The sequence below is a fragment of the Diachasmimorpha longicaudata genome, chromosome 1 (genome assembly GCF_034640455.1).
Source record: "Diachasmimorpha longicaudata isolate KC_UGA_2023 chromosome 1, iyDiaLong2, whole genome shotgun sequence".
Taxonomy (NCBI): domain Eukaryota; kingdom Metazoa; phylum Arthropoda; class Insecta; order Hymenoptera; family Braconidae; genus Diachasmimorpha; species Diachasmimorpha longicaudata.
Genome location: NC_087225.1, coordinates 14,642,140 through 14,657,755, shown reverse-complemented (window position 1 = coordinate 14,657,755; position 15,616 = coordinate 14,642,140). Strand labels below are relative to the sequence as shown.

The 15,616-nt window shown below is 38.6% G+C and overlaps 1 protein-coding gene and 1 long non-coding RNA gene across 3 annotated transcripts in view; one reads left to right on the top strand and one right to left on the bottom strand.

Moving 5' to 3' along the window:
• Window positions 1–15,616, bottom strand: part of LOC135171469 (uncharacterized) — a 27,905-nt gene extending 12,289 nt beyond the window's left edge. For both annotated transcript variants that reach the window (XM_064138064.1, XM_064138213.1), the window contains exon 1: window positions 15,319–15,616. In XM_064138064.1, the coding sequence (XP_063994134.1) occupies window positions 15,319–15,445 (127 nt within the window). In that variant the 5' untranslated portion in view covers window positions 15,446–15,616. The remainder of the gene's footprint in view (window positions 1–15,318) is intronic.
• Window positions 1,224–14,631, top strand: LOC135171630 (uncharacterized). Its single transcript, XR_010300579.1, has 4 exons — window positions 1,224–1,337; window positions 1,622–2,044; window positions 2,141–2,363; window positions 14,498–14,631. It is a non-coding gene; the product is annotated as an uncharacterized LOC135171630 (long non-coding RNA).

The following is a 15,616-nucleotide window of genomic DNA, read 5'->3' as shown; positions in this document are numbered from 1 at the left end:
GAACCTTTGATTCCCCCCGTGAGGAGTGCATTCGCCACCGTTTTTACGCTTGCCGTGTCATTTATCCCGCGACAGACTTATGTTTTTTTCCCTTTTTATGTTCCGCCTTTTCTGAATACGTGATCCTTCTCCGGCGGTACATTTTTACAAGAGAACAGAAGAAGAGAAAAGAGACGAGAAGAGTTTGGTATGTCCTCTAGCTTTCACAGACTGGAGTCGATGGGGTAAAACGAGAAAACTATGTAAATCATTGTGAAGGGGGCTTCACTCTTCACCCAACGTTGATATATCTTTGCACCTATGTGTTACACATGGTACCTATAACTTTACAAATAAAACATGCAGTTAAAATTCATGCCACATAGTGCTATCCAATCCGACGGACTATAAACCCCGAAGAGATGATCGCTGGAGATAAACTTTTTTAACGATACGATCAATCGGATTTCGATAGTGGGAGGGATGAGAATATATCGGGGAATTTGTTTTTTGAGGGGATGGTAAATATTTTTATTTGCATACTTTAAGGCGAGGTGGATGCTTTGTCGTCGGGATTTTTACTGTTTTCGGAGGGGGCGGGGTGGAAATTCCCAGGGAAGCATTATTTATGTCAGTAAAGGTCCTGTGGAGGACTGAAGGCAGCCAATGGATTTTCTTCATTTACAATTGAAAACAAATATTTTTTTATTCTTGAACCAACAAACCAAATAGAGTATCTCACACGTTTTTTCAAGTCTCTCTCTCTACATGGAAAAATATTGCCATCTGTAGTTAACAGCGCTAAGAATAATTCCAGAATTTGTTTGCCGGATTTTATCTGATTATATCGTTTTTTTTTCCGTCTCAAATCCACGGGGAATTATGATAAAACTCCAGTCAGCACTCGCATCGCAATGAATACGTAAAATCCGTCGATACTGAATTCGAAAACACGACGCAACACCCATCCCCACGAATTTATTCCGGCCTGAGTGCTGTGGATAGTGGATTTTTTATACAAAACTGATTACGAAATCTTTCCAAGTGTTACATCACTCCCATTCGTCAATCCTCCGTTCTACGCATGTAGACATGACCTTTTAAAACCCCATGTATACATATACTCTTTAATCGTCTTTCTGAATCTGGGCAAATGTCGGGGCAATGTCAAGACAATCATAAGCACACCAAGCAACTGATTGTGGTGAATTGGTGAAAAAATGTTGCTAACGAAACAAAACATTTTTATTTTTCGATTGGCTTTTGAAGATCGTCTTTAAAAACCGTCTTCCAACGATTTACATAAACAGATATTTTTCTACACGACAATAACACAGCAAATTGAGCTGGCCATGCAGGTACTGTCACTAAATTTATATCCCTATTTCCAGATAAGCATAATAAATAATAACCGAGGCATGCTAACTACAAATTATCCCCTTATCGAGTTGTGTCGAATGATAATCCACCCAGCGAGTAATCGAACGCCCCCGGACCCCATAACATTTGCCTGAGAAGAGGGATTTAAATACGACCATGGGCAGTTGCATTGAAAACGTCAAAAGTTCTGAGAATAATGACAGAAGGACTGGCAATTTCTGTCAAGCCTCGGCAATTTCCTCATCACCATTTGCGGGTACAGGTGACCCTGTTAATCGACTCACCGGCTCACCGACGTTTCAACGGTGTCGTTAGGCCAGCATAAGTACTTATACCCGACTAATTAAGAGCGAAAAGGAGTCAAGAAGTGCTCTACATTCGTGCCTGAAAAGCCAGGACCAAGGGCAGAAGTTCAACACAACCGAAAAAAAAATAAAGGAAAATATCAAAGAAACAATATTGCAGTTGAACTTTTCTCTTACTTCTTCACTTTTTCTCAGTTTTGTTGCAGTTTTTCATTCTGGTCTTTTGAGACGCAATGGAGCGTTCGACTAAGACAGCTGGACTTTCGGTTAATTGGAGCGCGAGTTTTCTTTCAGATAACGGAGACAAAAAATCATGAGCAGTCGTGTGGAAAAAGTTTATTAAATCCTGTAACGAATTATAAGTGCGAGAGAATTCAGAGGTGCGTTATAGCGCGGCAATTAATTTAATTGAAATGGTGAAGGACAGAGGGTTGATTGCAGTTTCTAGTTTGGGATTTTTTCATTTTTTTTTTCAGACGGTATCCAGCTGCATATCGGCCTAGTTCCCGTGCACGGTGCACTCGGCCAATTGTTTGGGGGAAGAGGGGACTAGAGGAGGAGTGAAAAATTCAGGTGTATGCTTTCAACGTGGTGAGACAAAAAATGGTCTTCATCAAAAAGAAGGCACTTTGTATGTTGCTGAGGAAGAGGATGTTACGATTATATTTGAAAATTGCACGTGAGACTTTTTTTCACACCGTGAGTATTGCAGAAAATGTGGCTTTAAAAAATATTAAAGATACTTTAATATATTGATAATATGTTAAATATTGAAAATATCTATAATTTTTACAATATTTCAAGTAGTGAAAATAGATGGAGAAAAAGATTTAGTGAATGTTCATTAGTTTCTTCCAAGGAAGGTAAATTTAATTTTTTTTTATTCAATTTAAAAAATGTAAATTTTTCTGTTGGCGCTGGACAATTATATCTAGGCGATACAGTATGGAATTTGGAATTGATAAAAGTCCTTGATTACGAACCAACATTTCCTCCAGAGTTGGGTGTCATAGCTACACTTCAACCGGAAGTTACTGCACAAATGCGGTGTGTCCTGGGTGCGCCCTCTTTCCGTTCCATTTATTCTCTTGGGGTGTAGAATGGGGGGGTGAATGAGTAATAGAGGTGTGATAGGATAGCAGTGATGTTGGGAAAATTTATTTGCCAGTGGAGTAAATTTGATTTTGACTAGACTGTTGGAGAATTATTCAAATTTTATGGATAATCTCGTAGTCAAGTACTTGTGAAATTGTATTGGCAGACTCTTTTTTTTCTCACAAGCCAATGCATTAGATTCCAACTATTGATTTCTGCTACTACTCAAGTATTGCATTACTTATTACACACTTCCCCCATTATCCAAATTTTTTAAATGTTTATTCTCTAAAATATAAACTAGTATCATTACACATTCCTCACAGCTTGATTACTCTCTCCTGTGGCACAAAGAGAGCGCAAAATAGGGACATATGAATGGCAGTCCCTTCTCTACTGCGTGAATTACAAAAATCAACTTTCTCATGCAGAAAAATAATTCCCTCTAGCGATCTGAATAGTACCCCTCCATGGAAAGTACAATAACACTCGAACCGTGTGTGTTATGAAAAATGAAAAAGAAACGGAATAAAAGAATTTTCACGCGCCGTGAATTTTTTCAGTAGTCGATAACAAAAAATTTATCAAGTTAGCACCGGTGGGAACAATTTCTCGACTAAAAATTGTCAAAAAACACCAGCATCAGATAAAATCCTGGGTATCAATCGCAATAGAGTGATTGTCCTTGAAGGCCCGTAGAACTGACAATTGCAGTGAATCGTTTTCGGACCTCTCGAATCCATTGAGCGTTCGGCGCGACGCGTTGACGTGTACAACTCTTCCCCTTGTTGAAACCCCCATAGGTACCACTGTTCGATTATCGATTATCCATATGACTGGGATGGCAGACTGTCGTACGCATATAACGTTGAATATGGGATATTATGAGGCTGTGAGTGCTGGTTGGGACACAAAAGCCTTTACGTCCATAAATGTTACTCAAAAGCATTTGCGATTAAGATTCACGGGTTACTGTGTATGTGGATCGTGCATGAGTGGCATTGAATGTTGCAATGAAAGTAGCAAAGTGCTCGAGGCCAAAAGCAGATTTATTAATAAAGCCCCCATTGAGAGCCACAAAGAGACGCAAGCGAACTCCTTCACCCCGAGAACCTGTACCTTTCCTCAATGCTTACTTCCGTCTGGGATATCAATTTTTTTTTTTACCAACATATTCCGACGCTGGAGAGGTCAGTTCCTCGTCTGGTGGTGGCTAATATATGATGGTACAAAGGATAAAAGGTGTGTATTTTCCCGTTAATTTTGGGTTTTCATTATACACCATTCGTTGCTTTCAGTTAAGTACAGAACAAAAATTCTTCTCCACACTTTAAATGCCATAAATAAATAAGAATGAATAAATTACCCTTCTGCATCAGTAGACTACATCATCACACAAGACGCTTTACATATTTTTCATCAAAAGGAAAGTATTTGCATAATTTCGTCTCCGCAATAGCCGACAACTTCCCATAAAAATATTCAAAGTTTGTCCCTGACGAAGCTTCTCGTCCTCTGTCCACTGAAACTCTTGGGGATCCCCGCAGTGAGCGTGCATGCCAGTCGCCGCATTACCATATAAATGAGTCCCTTTAAAGAGCCTCCAAGACCACCCCTTCGATTTTCTATTTTCAGATCGCATTCAACCACCGAAAATACTCTACTTACAGTTATTCTCTTTGTCCTTGAAAATAAAAATAGTGATGATAACAAACTGCGGTTTCTATCGAGAGCTCCAATTGACCGGGGAATTCAGGATCGAATCTCCATATCTTTGATTGTATTGTCTGTGAGGCGGATAGTCGAGGGGAATTAAAGTTAACAGTACTGTACGCAATTGGTAATAATCCGGCAGAATTATGCTCAGGAGAGTACAAAGGCACCAACTAGATATACCATTTAATTAATGAGGATAATCCCCCTGGTTTCCTGAATTCCAGTCTCAGCCAAATAGAATTTTCTTAAATTGTTATATGTATTTCCAGTGAATAATGAAAGTAATCTCATCTACCGGACAGATAGAGGAAATGTCTGTTACGTTAAATTTCTCATTTGATTCCGTAATATATGAGTCCTGTAATTCTCTGTGCGGTTAAATGGATGTTTACACGAGTGAACGTTGGCTATCGACATAATAAGTGTGAATTGAGAGGACAAAAAAAAAAATGCATAGCAAACTCATTGTCCGAGGGATGAGCTTTAAACTGAATCTCCATCTCTCTAAATGCATTGCCCCCAAGGGCAAGTGGAGGTATCCCAGAGTGCTTGAGGCTTTAGACGAATGAGACGTGTGGGGCTGCTGGAAAAGAGAGGTTAAATTTACCTGGTGCAGCCAACTACCTCTCTCTGCTGCCAGCATTCTTGAAAATTGGCTCGACGTGGCGATTTCAACGTTCCTCTCTGCTTTATGTTCTGTGTTACGTCAACGAGAATGACGAGATCGTTGGTCTATTCGAGACTTTTTTTAATACCTTTTTTAACAATTTTTTTTTTCACAGTCTCCACTTTCCCTGGAGGCATTCAGCCCGCGTCTCCCTCAGAGTACACTATTTCAAGGCAAAAACCAATACTGTTCTTCTCTGGATGGGGGAAAAATAAATGCATTGTATCATTGGAGGACAAGTTTGCAAGTCGATAAATAGTATGAATAATGGATTCGTGTTATTTGTGATGAAACATTCCCGAGTCAATAGTTTTATTGATAGTGTGATTTTCTAGAAGCTTTTGGAGTTTATTATATCATAGTTTGCTGAAGAGAATTGAACAAAGTCACTCTGCGAATTCAATTTTAGCTATTGAAACTAAAAAAAGTATCAGTTAATCAAATTTGGTAAAAATCTACCAGTGCTTCAACGAATAGTCGATCGTAGCATCAAAAGAGTCCCTTGTCCTTTCCTCTTATTTTCCTAGTACTCTCGAAGTAGTCTCTGCGAATGAATGCGGAAAAGTGCTGGCCACTGCGAAAAGGGTGCACCTTTTTGCAGAAACAATATTACTACCCCTTTTATTTGCTTTCCTGGGCCATTCGAACCTCACCAACGCTATCTACTGTCACTTCAAAGTAAACCAGAAGTTGACTAACTTCTTACTCACTGCGAAAATGCCCTAAGGGCAATGTTCACTTCCGGAAAACAAATTCAAATGCACTGCCAGACGGTTGATCTCGATTTTGCACCTTCCTCGTTATAACTCCGCAGGTGTTCCCGAATTAAACTCGAGGGGAACGGACCGCTAGGAAATTAGACATTTCCCACGAATGTAATATCACTAATCTGATTCAGAATACTTGGGATGGAGTAGGCTTGTTGTATCCCTACGTACATATAATCACCTGAGAATTCTTCTCGATGAATATAAGTAGAAAGAGACATTTTTTTGCAGTAAATTCCTAATACGAGTACTAGAAAAATTCACGATTTTCTGCCTACGAATATTCCGAGGTATTCCGAGGTTGGAGTAAAATTGTTCAAGCACTCGAAATAATTTTAAAAACTATGCGTTTTTATGCGCATTTAAACCATCGTCTTCTCCGGATTTTTCAATCTTCCCTTTGAGAATCAAAGTCTCACTGATTTCAATATAAATTCGAGAGGAAAATACGCCCTCTTGTAATATCAAAGTCAGATAGAAATATCGGTCATGAGGGGGTGAGGCGGAGGCGTATAAATCCGGATATCGTAAGTCATGGTTTGTGTGGATCCGTCAGTGTGTCTTTACCAGTTTCAACTCGTTTACTTTTCGATTTTTTTTCTCTCATCATGGTGACTTACCAAGCCAAGCCGTTGGTCTAGTCCTCAGTGGAACTTAATTTCACGGGAAAAACTTTGGAGTGAATAATTACCTTTGGGTAACGGATTAGGGATACGTTGAAGTTTCGAGGAGATTTTTTATCTGTTAAAGTATCATCCGAGTTTTAAAATTGTATGAATAAACTTCTGGTGAGTTGTTGAGTGCAACGAGGGAACATAAATTGAAAAGACGAAGACGAAAATTGTTTGTTCTGATGGTTTATCTCATTAACTTGAACAAATAGAAAAAATTTGACATAAGATGATGCAACAATTGTTCCCTATTTTCTTCAAAATTTTGTCAAAATCTAGCGTGTTTCTATCATCAAGATAATTTTTTTTATTCCCTCGAAGAATTTTCTTATTCTCTCTTTTTTTCTGAAGTCCACTTTCGTTCGACTTACAGATGGCTCTGTTGATGTTATTTCATTCGATTTTTTCCCATTTTTACTCCACCATTTGGGCTATGGCAGAACTATTCGACAGAATATCCCCTGATTTATCTCGAGACTGCTCTCGCAATCCTCGAGTATTTCCCTAGGATTTAGGTGGAAGAAAAGAGGTGGGACAAGCAGTAAGATCCTCTGGTGGTACCCGTGTCCTCTCAGAATTTTCGTCGGGGCGAGTCGCGAACCACCGGTGTGCAATGTTCAGGGTGCAATTTATCGTTCCCACTTACCAGCTCCTCTTCGCCTTCTCTCTTGCACCTCACCACCGCCTGTGTCGTCTTCTCCACTTCCTCCACGTATTCGTTTCTTCACTGGGGTATTATATCCAGACACACCACACTCAAGCGCCTTCCTTCCATAAACTATCGACCTCTTACCCTTTACATACGTATCCATTGTCAACCTCCGTACCTTCTGGAGCTGTTGCAAAAACACTGGCAAAACCAAATTCAAATATTTGCATAAATTTGTTTGAGAGGATCACTTAATCGTTGGAAACATATCAGAAGGAAAATAGTATTGTTTTGATTTTCCAAAACATCTGATAAAATTATTGTTTCTGTTATGTCTACGTGTTTTAAGAATATCACCAATATCACCAATCGAGGATTTTCCAAATGTATTTTTGACACATTTGCACCGAATAATTTTTATTGGATTATATTTTTCTTCTCGTAAATTGAGCCATTGCAATGCAAGAAAAGGAAAATTGACAGGATTCTTTCCAGAACAAATCCAATGAATGAATCGGAGTTCCTAGAATTTCCTTGTCCCTAAGACACAAAGATATCGAGTAGACGAGTAGTAAAACGAGATAACTCACTTTAACTTGGAGGAAATTCTTTCGAACTCACCTTAAGGCAAGTTTTTGATGAATATCTTGGAATCTAAGAGGGATAGCCAAAGTTTCGAAGGGACATTTTTTCAAGAGAAAAGTAAGACTTCCGAAGAAACCCTCCCGCAGCTACTCCTATTTCATTATTAATCCTTATTAAAAATCCCATCTCTACTAATGAAATTGAATAGAGAGCTATCTGAGGGATACGATAATGACTTGTTAAAATTACTGGAAATTTAATACGATCCATCCCCGAGGACAATATTGTTAAAATCAACATAAAACATGTTGAAATACAACCAAATGAAAAATATACAATCCAGTATAATCAATCATAATCCTTGATTTCGCTAAAGTAAACATTTAAAAACGTTGATGGGAAGACTTTGAATTTTTAAAAATCCTCATTGATTTGATAATAATTCACAAGACATGAATAAACATATTAGACGTAATGAATTATTGCTCCGTCGCATTGGTAAACAAAACCCGCGAATTAACGAGCAGAATTCCAAACAGATGGGTGTTAAAGATGAAAGCGATTTGAAAGCCCGTGGTATATTGAAGAGGCATAATTTGTATTGGGTTGATTCAGCAGCGTAGCGCAATCGTAGCGCCGATGGTACGGTCTGCACCGGGTTAAATTAGCGGTGGTTTGTACTCTGATACGAATGGCAACTGCCAGGAGCCATGCATATCCCTCTCGCCGTATCTACTGAACTTGCACCAGCCCTCTCGTCCATCGAATATATTATCATTACCACACTCGTGCCCTTGTAATTACAGCGGCGTTTTATCCTCCATTTCTCTATTCAATGGTTATTTTACATAAATCCGAAGTTACAGTGCACACGAGAGGAGAATGGAAATTGTTTTTGAACAGGCGAATTATGAAGTTTAATGAAAAATCTGAGGGTGGGGAATAATCTGGGGAGAATTGGACTGTAATTACGTGAAAACGTCTTATCTAGTAAGAACAATATTTTATTTTAATGAATGAATAGTGAAAATTTTTTTTGTGAGATGCTTCCGGGGCAAAGTAAACATTATTTAGCAAATATCTTCTACCACCAAAATTTTTAGTAGATGTCTAAAAAATCCCAACAACCCCTGGTAATTACGTTTATCATAATTTATACTTTGAAAGTATTAAAAAAATGCAAAGAATTTTCATCGGATTAAAAATCATAAACAAATTTTAGGGGAGTAGTTGAAAAACTTGATGAACTCCAGTTTTTCACGATTATGTGGGGCACTTGCGTGGTTTTATAACTCTACAAAACGCAGCCCACTCCGAGTTTCACTGAATAAACTCCATTGGTAGAACTGGGTCACAGTTTACACATACATTATTCACAGTATCATGAGGACTGAATTTAATATCATTGTCGTTAATACGTTAGATTTAACTGATTAGCTCGCAGGATTTACGTGTAATCTCCAAGTGGATATCATGGGCTAGGTACACCCTCTTACAGTTTCAAGAGGACCTCACCAGGGGGTGAGTTGGCTAGAAGAGAGCGGACGGAGGAGGGTTAGCGCGCACACAGTATTCTCGGAGCTTGTTCATATTCAGGGGATCTTTCATCCACCATTCGTGAATGTGATTCTCGTAGCCGGTCAAATCCCGGAACTAATTAGAATACGGGGGATTGCGGGCACATATATGCGACAAGCCAGATGTACATAGTACATCCCGTTCCTAGGCTTCCTTGGTCTATCGAGTGACTCAACCACATGTCTGTAATAATCATCAATTCCGGAGATGATTATGCTGGTATATAATAATATTGTGGGGTGATTAATTTCTCCCACCGTCAATTGAGTTGGTAATAGCGAGATTACTTATTAAATTTCATTGATCAATTATAGTCAATTCATTGATTCCATATTTTGGTGATTGCCTCATTACGGTAATGGGTTTTCATCAGAGTCATGCAATATTTGAATTTAAAAAATATACATGTTTGGTTATCGTGAAAAAAAATTATCCCCATTTTATTATTCAGGAATGAAAATATTTTTATTTCAACGAACAACCAGTTTAATCAAATAGAAAACTTGGAAAAATAATTTTTTTATTCTATTTATCTCCACCATTCTTCTTGGTATAAAATTAATCATTTTTGCACTCCATCTATCTACCCTCTATCTACAAATAATTCCCCCATCATAAAAAATGAATTGACTACAACAAGCTCATCCTTCTGTTTATCCGCTGAATCCAGCGGAAAAAATATTCGAGTCATGTTCATCGGTCATTCGAAATGAATTCAGGGGGATGAAATAATGAAATGTCAAAATGTTTATGTGCACTTGAGGGATTATTTGCAGTGCCACCTGATTGAGCGATACCAAACAATAGCTAAAAGTATCTTGAAAGATTTCTGATGTACGTCGTCGCGAAGGAACGTGGCTATCCGATGTAATAGTCTCTACTCTTCCTTCACGCGCTCTGTTTCAGTGTATTTTTTGGTAGTCGCATACAGTGATGGGACTCGGGCTTTTATCTCCACGTAGAGCGCCCAGCCAAGCTCATTCCATCCCCCGGTCCCGCGCTGCCCGCCACTTCCTTTTAATCTTCTTGTTTTATTAAAGAGCACTCTTATTAAAAATAGAGGAGATTTTGTTTGTTCATTTTAGAAATTTTTATCGCTCCCTTTTCATTGCCCAGTCCACTCAGCTCTCCGTGGAGAGCAAATACCCGAATAAACATTTTTCACGTTCTCTTTTTTATTAGAATTCTTTTACAACGTGCACTCTCTTGCTCTCTCCCAACAAAAATGAAAAAGTCGTGAAAGGACATAATCCGAAACAGCACAGCAGATTATTTGGCGATTGTTACGGGAAGGGAGAGGTTGAAATTTATCGAAACGCTTTCTATAGAACACTGTGCATCCAGAGGAATGATTGACTCGGATTATGAACTTTATTTGAATAACAGGACAAATTCGTCAAGATGACAAAGTTGATCCTCTTGTGTAAGATGAGCAACTGCATAAAGTTTCACCTTCCCAATAAGTGATGAAAAAAAATATTGTGATCGTTTACACTTTTCAATGTTTAACAGCACCACCTTTTCTGGGTAAAATAATTTCCATATTTATCACATCCCACTGGCATTCAAATCAGCCCCTCCCCCCTCCTAATCACCATTCGCCACTCACCTGCGGCATTAAATTCTCACACGTTGAAAAAAGCTCAATAAACCACGGTTCCACTGTCCCCCAAACTCTCAAGAATTTTCACCGTCAGCACCACCACATTGATTACATAACTATTTCACGATCCGCAGTACCTCGGACTCGAGCACGACCTCATGAAACTCCATCAAGTAACGGCCGGGGTGACCACATTATCGAGGAATAATGACATAGAACTTTGCATTACCACTATTCACTGCCCTCCATCCACTACCCGCCCCTCCCCCGGCCACCAATACAAATGAGAATGAGAATGGATGAGAGTCGAAGGTCGATTAATTGCACCCCATTATCCGCAATGAAAGAAAAATTCCTCCACCCCCTGGTAAATGCCCGGGAAAGATAAAACAATGGGGTACACTCATCTCTTTTTGGCCCTCGATCGGTCTAATGCTGGCGGCGTGTCACTCGAGAAAAGTATGTCCCTCGAATTATCGACGACGTTACAAAAATCGTGACCGGAATACCGACGTGGAGTTATCGATGGCTTCAAGCCCCACCTCTTGCCACCCTCGTATCGTCCATTCTCCTCTTTTTTTACGTGGTCAAGACTCAAGGAGGCATTGCTTTTCTCATAATTTCTGTCATTGGTTCCCTGTGATCATTCAATCCAGATGTTTACACTGTCATATGTATAAAGAGGCAAATATTAGAGGCAATATATGTATATGTATACATACTTTTCTCATTATATGAGCTCTCAGCATTAAAGAAGTATAATTTCACCCAACGACTCCATATTTAATTAATCCATCGACAGGAGTCGATTAAAATTTTATAATGCCTATCCCCTCCAGTAATCTCCATCGAACTGTAAGTTTAGGTCCTTTTACGTAATGGAGACATGAGAAGGAATGATCGAAGGATATTGCTATCCGTATTCACCTTCATCCATCCTGATGTGAACTGGTTTGGAACAGGAGACCGAGGGGAATGGGGTATCTGTGGATTTAAGGGTGGTGGGCATTAAAACGTGTCTCGACACGCGTTCGACGACGGAGACGCTTGAAGGAGGCACTTGACACGATGGAGGATCTATTCCATATAAACCCGTAACCTATTCCACATCACGTTTCTCCTTGATTTTTTTCATTTTGTACACTGGGTATACTTCTTTGGGGGGAATTGAGTTGAACGCCGGGCGAATGAAGTATCGGAGCAACTTCAATTTTGAGTGTTCATGGTTTCATCAGAGGCGTTTGTTGGAACGGGGAGTGGGAAGAGTACATTTTCAAGGGATTAATGGGAAATTTTGAGAGTTTATGGGGGTTTGCGTTTGGGATGAAGACCTTGTTTGGAGATAATGGAGTAGATCACCGGTGGGGGATGTTCGTAATAATTGATAATTGAGAAAAGCCGCTGTTGGACGATTGTGATCGAATAAATGGTAATTATCAATTGCATCTTCTCGATAAAGTAGGTTTTCTGCAATAAGAATGGAAATGAACATTGACGATTAGAGTGATAACACTAAATGTGAGTAAAGACGCATTTTCCTAACAAAATTATTTATTCCGTCCAATGATGACATTGTTCAGAGAATTCCAAAGAAATACAAACTGCGAGACATTTGCAAAAATTCAGAGTAAAAAAAAATTTCAAGTAAAATTATAAATCACTCGATTTACCGTGTAGGGTTGCACTCAGCGCCGTAGGGAAAGAAATAAAAAGGATAAAAGTTGAAAGCATGCAGTTTTATTTCTCTGGGAAATCGCTTGGGTGTTGTTGAGGGAATGGGAAAACACTGGGGAAACCAAGTGCGATTTTACCCTCGAAAATGTATAACCATACCCAACACTCGCTCGGCCTCCTTTCCGGTAAATGGATACAACGAATCGTCCATGCGATAACTCGACGTCGATATCGTCTTATTTATGTGTCACAATTAAACAAATAAAAAAATCCACGGGAATTGCATAGAGCGAAATAATCCGATGTTTCCATCGTTTGGTAGTTCGCACGTCCTTGAGGCGAGATAAATAAAAAATATAGCGTAGGAAATAAACTCCGAGTATAAAGCGTCAAAGTAGTTTCTCATATCGCAACTTTTTTTGACGTGAAATATATCACCCACAGGAGATCATAATTCACACGATTTATAGCAACATTTTGTTAAAGTTGAATTCCACCAAAGTGGAAAAGTCAAATCGATAATGTGAAATAGTGAAAACGATGAGTGAAAAAATGGAGCAATTCTCGTGATAAATTGCCAGGGAAAAAAACCAATAGTTGGACGCTATATTCATTTCCATCCCTCGATAAATACAATGATCATTTTAGAGGAGAGAAATTCACTCTGCAAAAGCGAACCCAGAAACAATTTGTAAAAATCTATTGCAAGGGAATTACCACCAAATGATTTATTTTACTGAAATATTATTTATTTAAATGAAGTTAGTTTTTTCACAGTAAGGCATTGTCCTCTGCCTGATGTGATGCAGTGATATCATAGCATAAAAATGAGTAATGAAATTAATTTGAATGGGAGATTCTATCCACGTACTCAATCATCACCATCAACATCATTACGAAGGCAATCGTCTCGCATTTCGGAACAAGGAGCCCCATATTTCTTCCTGTCAAAAACTTCCGTAGTTCGTTCGCACTCCTACACAACCCTCACCATTGTGTATACCCGGTTGGCTCGAGCTGATGTTAAACTAACTTATTAAAGTACAATTCGTGTTGTGAATCTGGCTATTCAATATTTCCCTGGATTCCCTGTTTAATCAACGGAGAGAAAAGCCCTCTCCCTTTGCTCCTATGAGGAGGAAACTTTTTAACGAGAAAAATTATTCGTAACGATCCTGGAGTCGAGGATATCCAACAGGGACATTCTTTTTCATACAATTCATCTGGTATTTTGTACTATTTTGAGGGCCAACATTTCGAAAATGTCGCCGAGAATATTACGATAGAGGATAACTGATCCAATTGACAAAGACGAATACGTTCTGCTCTTGATAAATGGGTCATTCCCTCCTACAGAATCATCAATCATCAGATCTATTTCCAGTCCTGTTGCATTCTGTCATGAAAATATTACGACAATACAACTTAATAGCCGAATTTTCTAGAGAAATTCATGTACTAAGTAGGACAAGTGCCAGCACTAGAATTTATCTCAAAACAGAACAAAGCCGGAAACTATAAATTTTTCGCACTTCCTGGTTTTTTCCCAACATCTGTAAAACTTAGAGCTTTTAAAACTCTCTAAACTTTTCTCCCCATAATTAGTTCTCAAATTTTGTCGAAAACCCAGACTAATATCCGTCATCTAGCCTCAAAACCTCCAGCAACGACGCGTTAAAGTTTAAATCAACACCCGAAGACAGGTGATGAGTTCTTAAACAAGAATTATAAATTACTGGGGAATGAAAATAAATGTTTACACTGGAGAATGAGAAATTCACAAATGTCAACTGCGGCATCTTCACTATTGTTTTGACTAAAATTACAGATTCGGAGGAAAATACTATTGTTGAGGGCAATCAAAGCGAGCGGCTTGTAAGGGAGACAGATAGAATTGGATAATTCAACATTCGAGGCAGGAGGCATTTCGGATCAAACCGCTTCGGAGCTATCGGAATTCTCTCGGTAAACTACGATGACTGTGTGCCGTGTACCAACACTTTGTACATCAACTAGCATTGATTGCTGCCGAATTCATCCGCCGGTAATTCATAATGATCAATTATTGTTGCTATTTCATTTATCATGAAATGATGATACTCCAATTAGAATTAATTCATTCGTGGGGCAAATTAATGCAATGATTCCACGAATTTTTTAATAATTTCCCTACATTATAATGAGGTCAGAAATAATGGAATAATTATTACTAATTGATCACTAGCCGAATGCCGCATGTAATTGGATACTGGTAGATTATTGAGAGAGGGAGGGATTTTTTCCATAAGGATGAATTCGTTTCAGCAGGAATCAACAATTATTACTAATTGATAGCCACTTTCTGAATATCTACCATTTTCATTTCATTAAATGCTGTATCATTGTAGGAGGGGGGGATTTTTCCATTTTTCACAAATAAAATACATAAAGTTATTACTTCAATGATATTTTTAAATTCATCTTCAGTAGTAGAAGACGATGGTATGACTGGGATGCTATTACACTGTTGGATTAATTAATTTTACTGTGAATCAAATATTTATTATCAACTGATATTTATATAGAACAAAATTCATTCCCCGAGAATCATGGCAATTTGATTGACAACATATTCAATACCAGAATTTAGTGAAAATTTTTTCAACTCACTGATTGCAGTGACAACTCCTAAGATTCTAATGAGGATTTCCACATTGCTCTCCATAGGTCTGACGTAGCTGGGGCTCTCAGGTGGTTCTCCAGGTCCCCCGAAATCCTTTCCGTAAGTCACCATCATATTTCCTCCAAAAAGTTTGCAAAACTGCAGAAAAAAAACCACCAAAGTTCAATTCATCATAAAACAAAATCTATCGAATTTCGCGGGATTTCGGCATTTTTTAAATTTCCGAAATTTGAATTGGTTTCGTGAGACGAAATATTATGGAGAAGTAAGAGATGCACGTGTTGT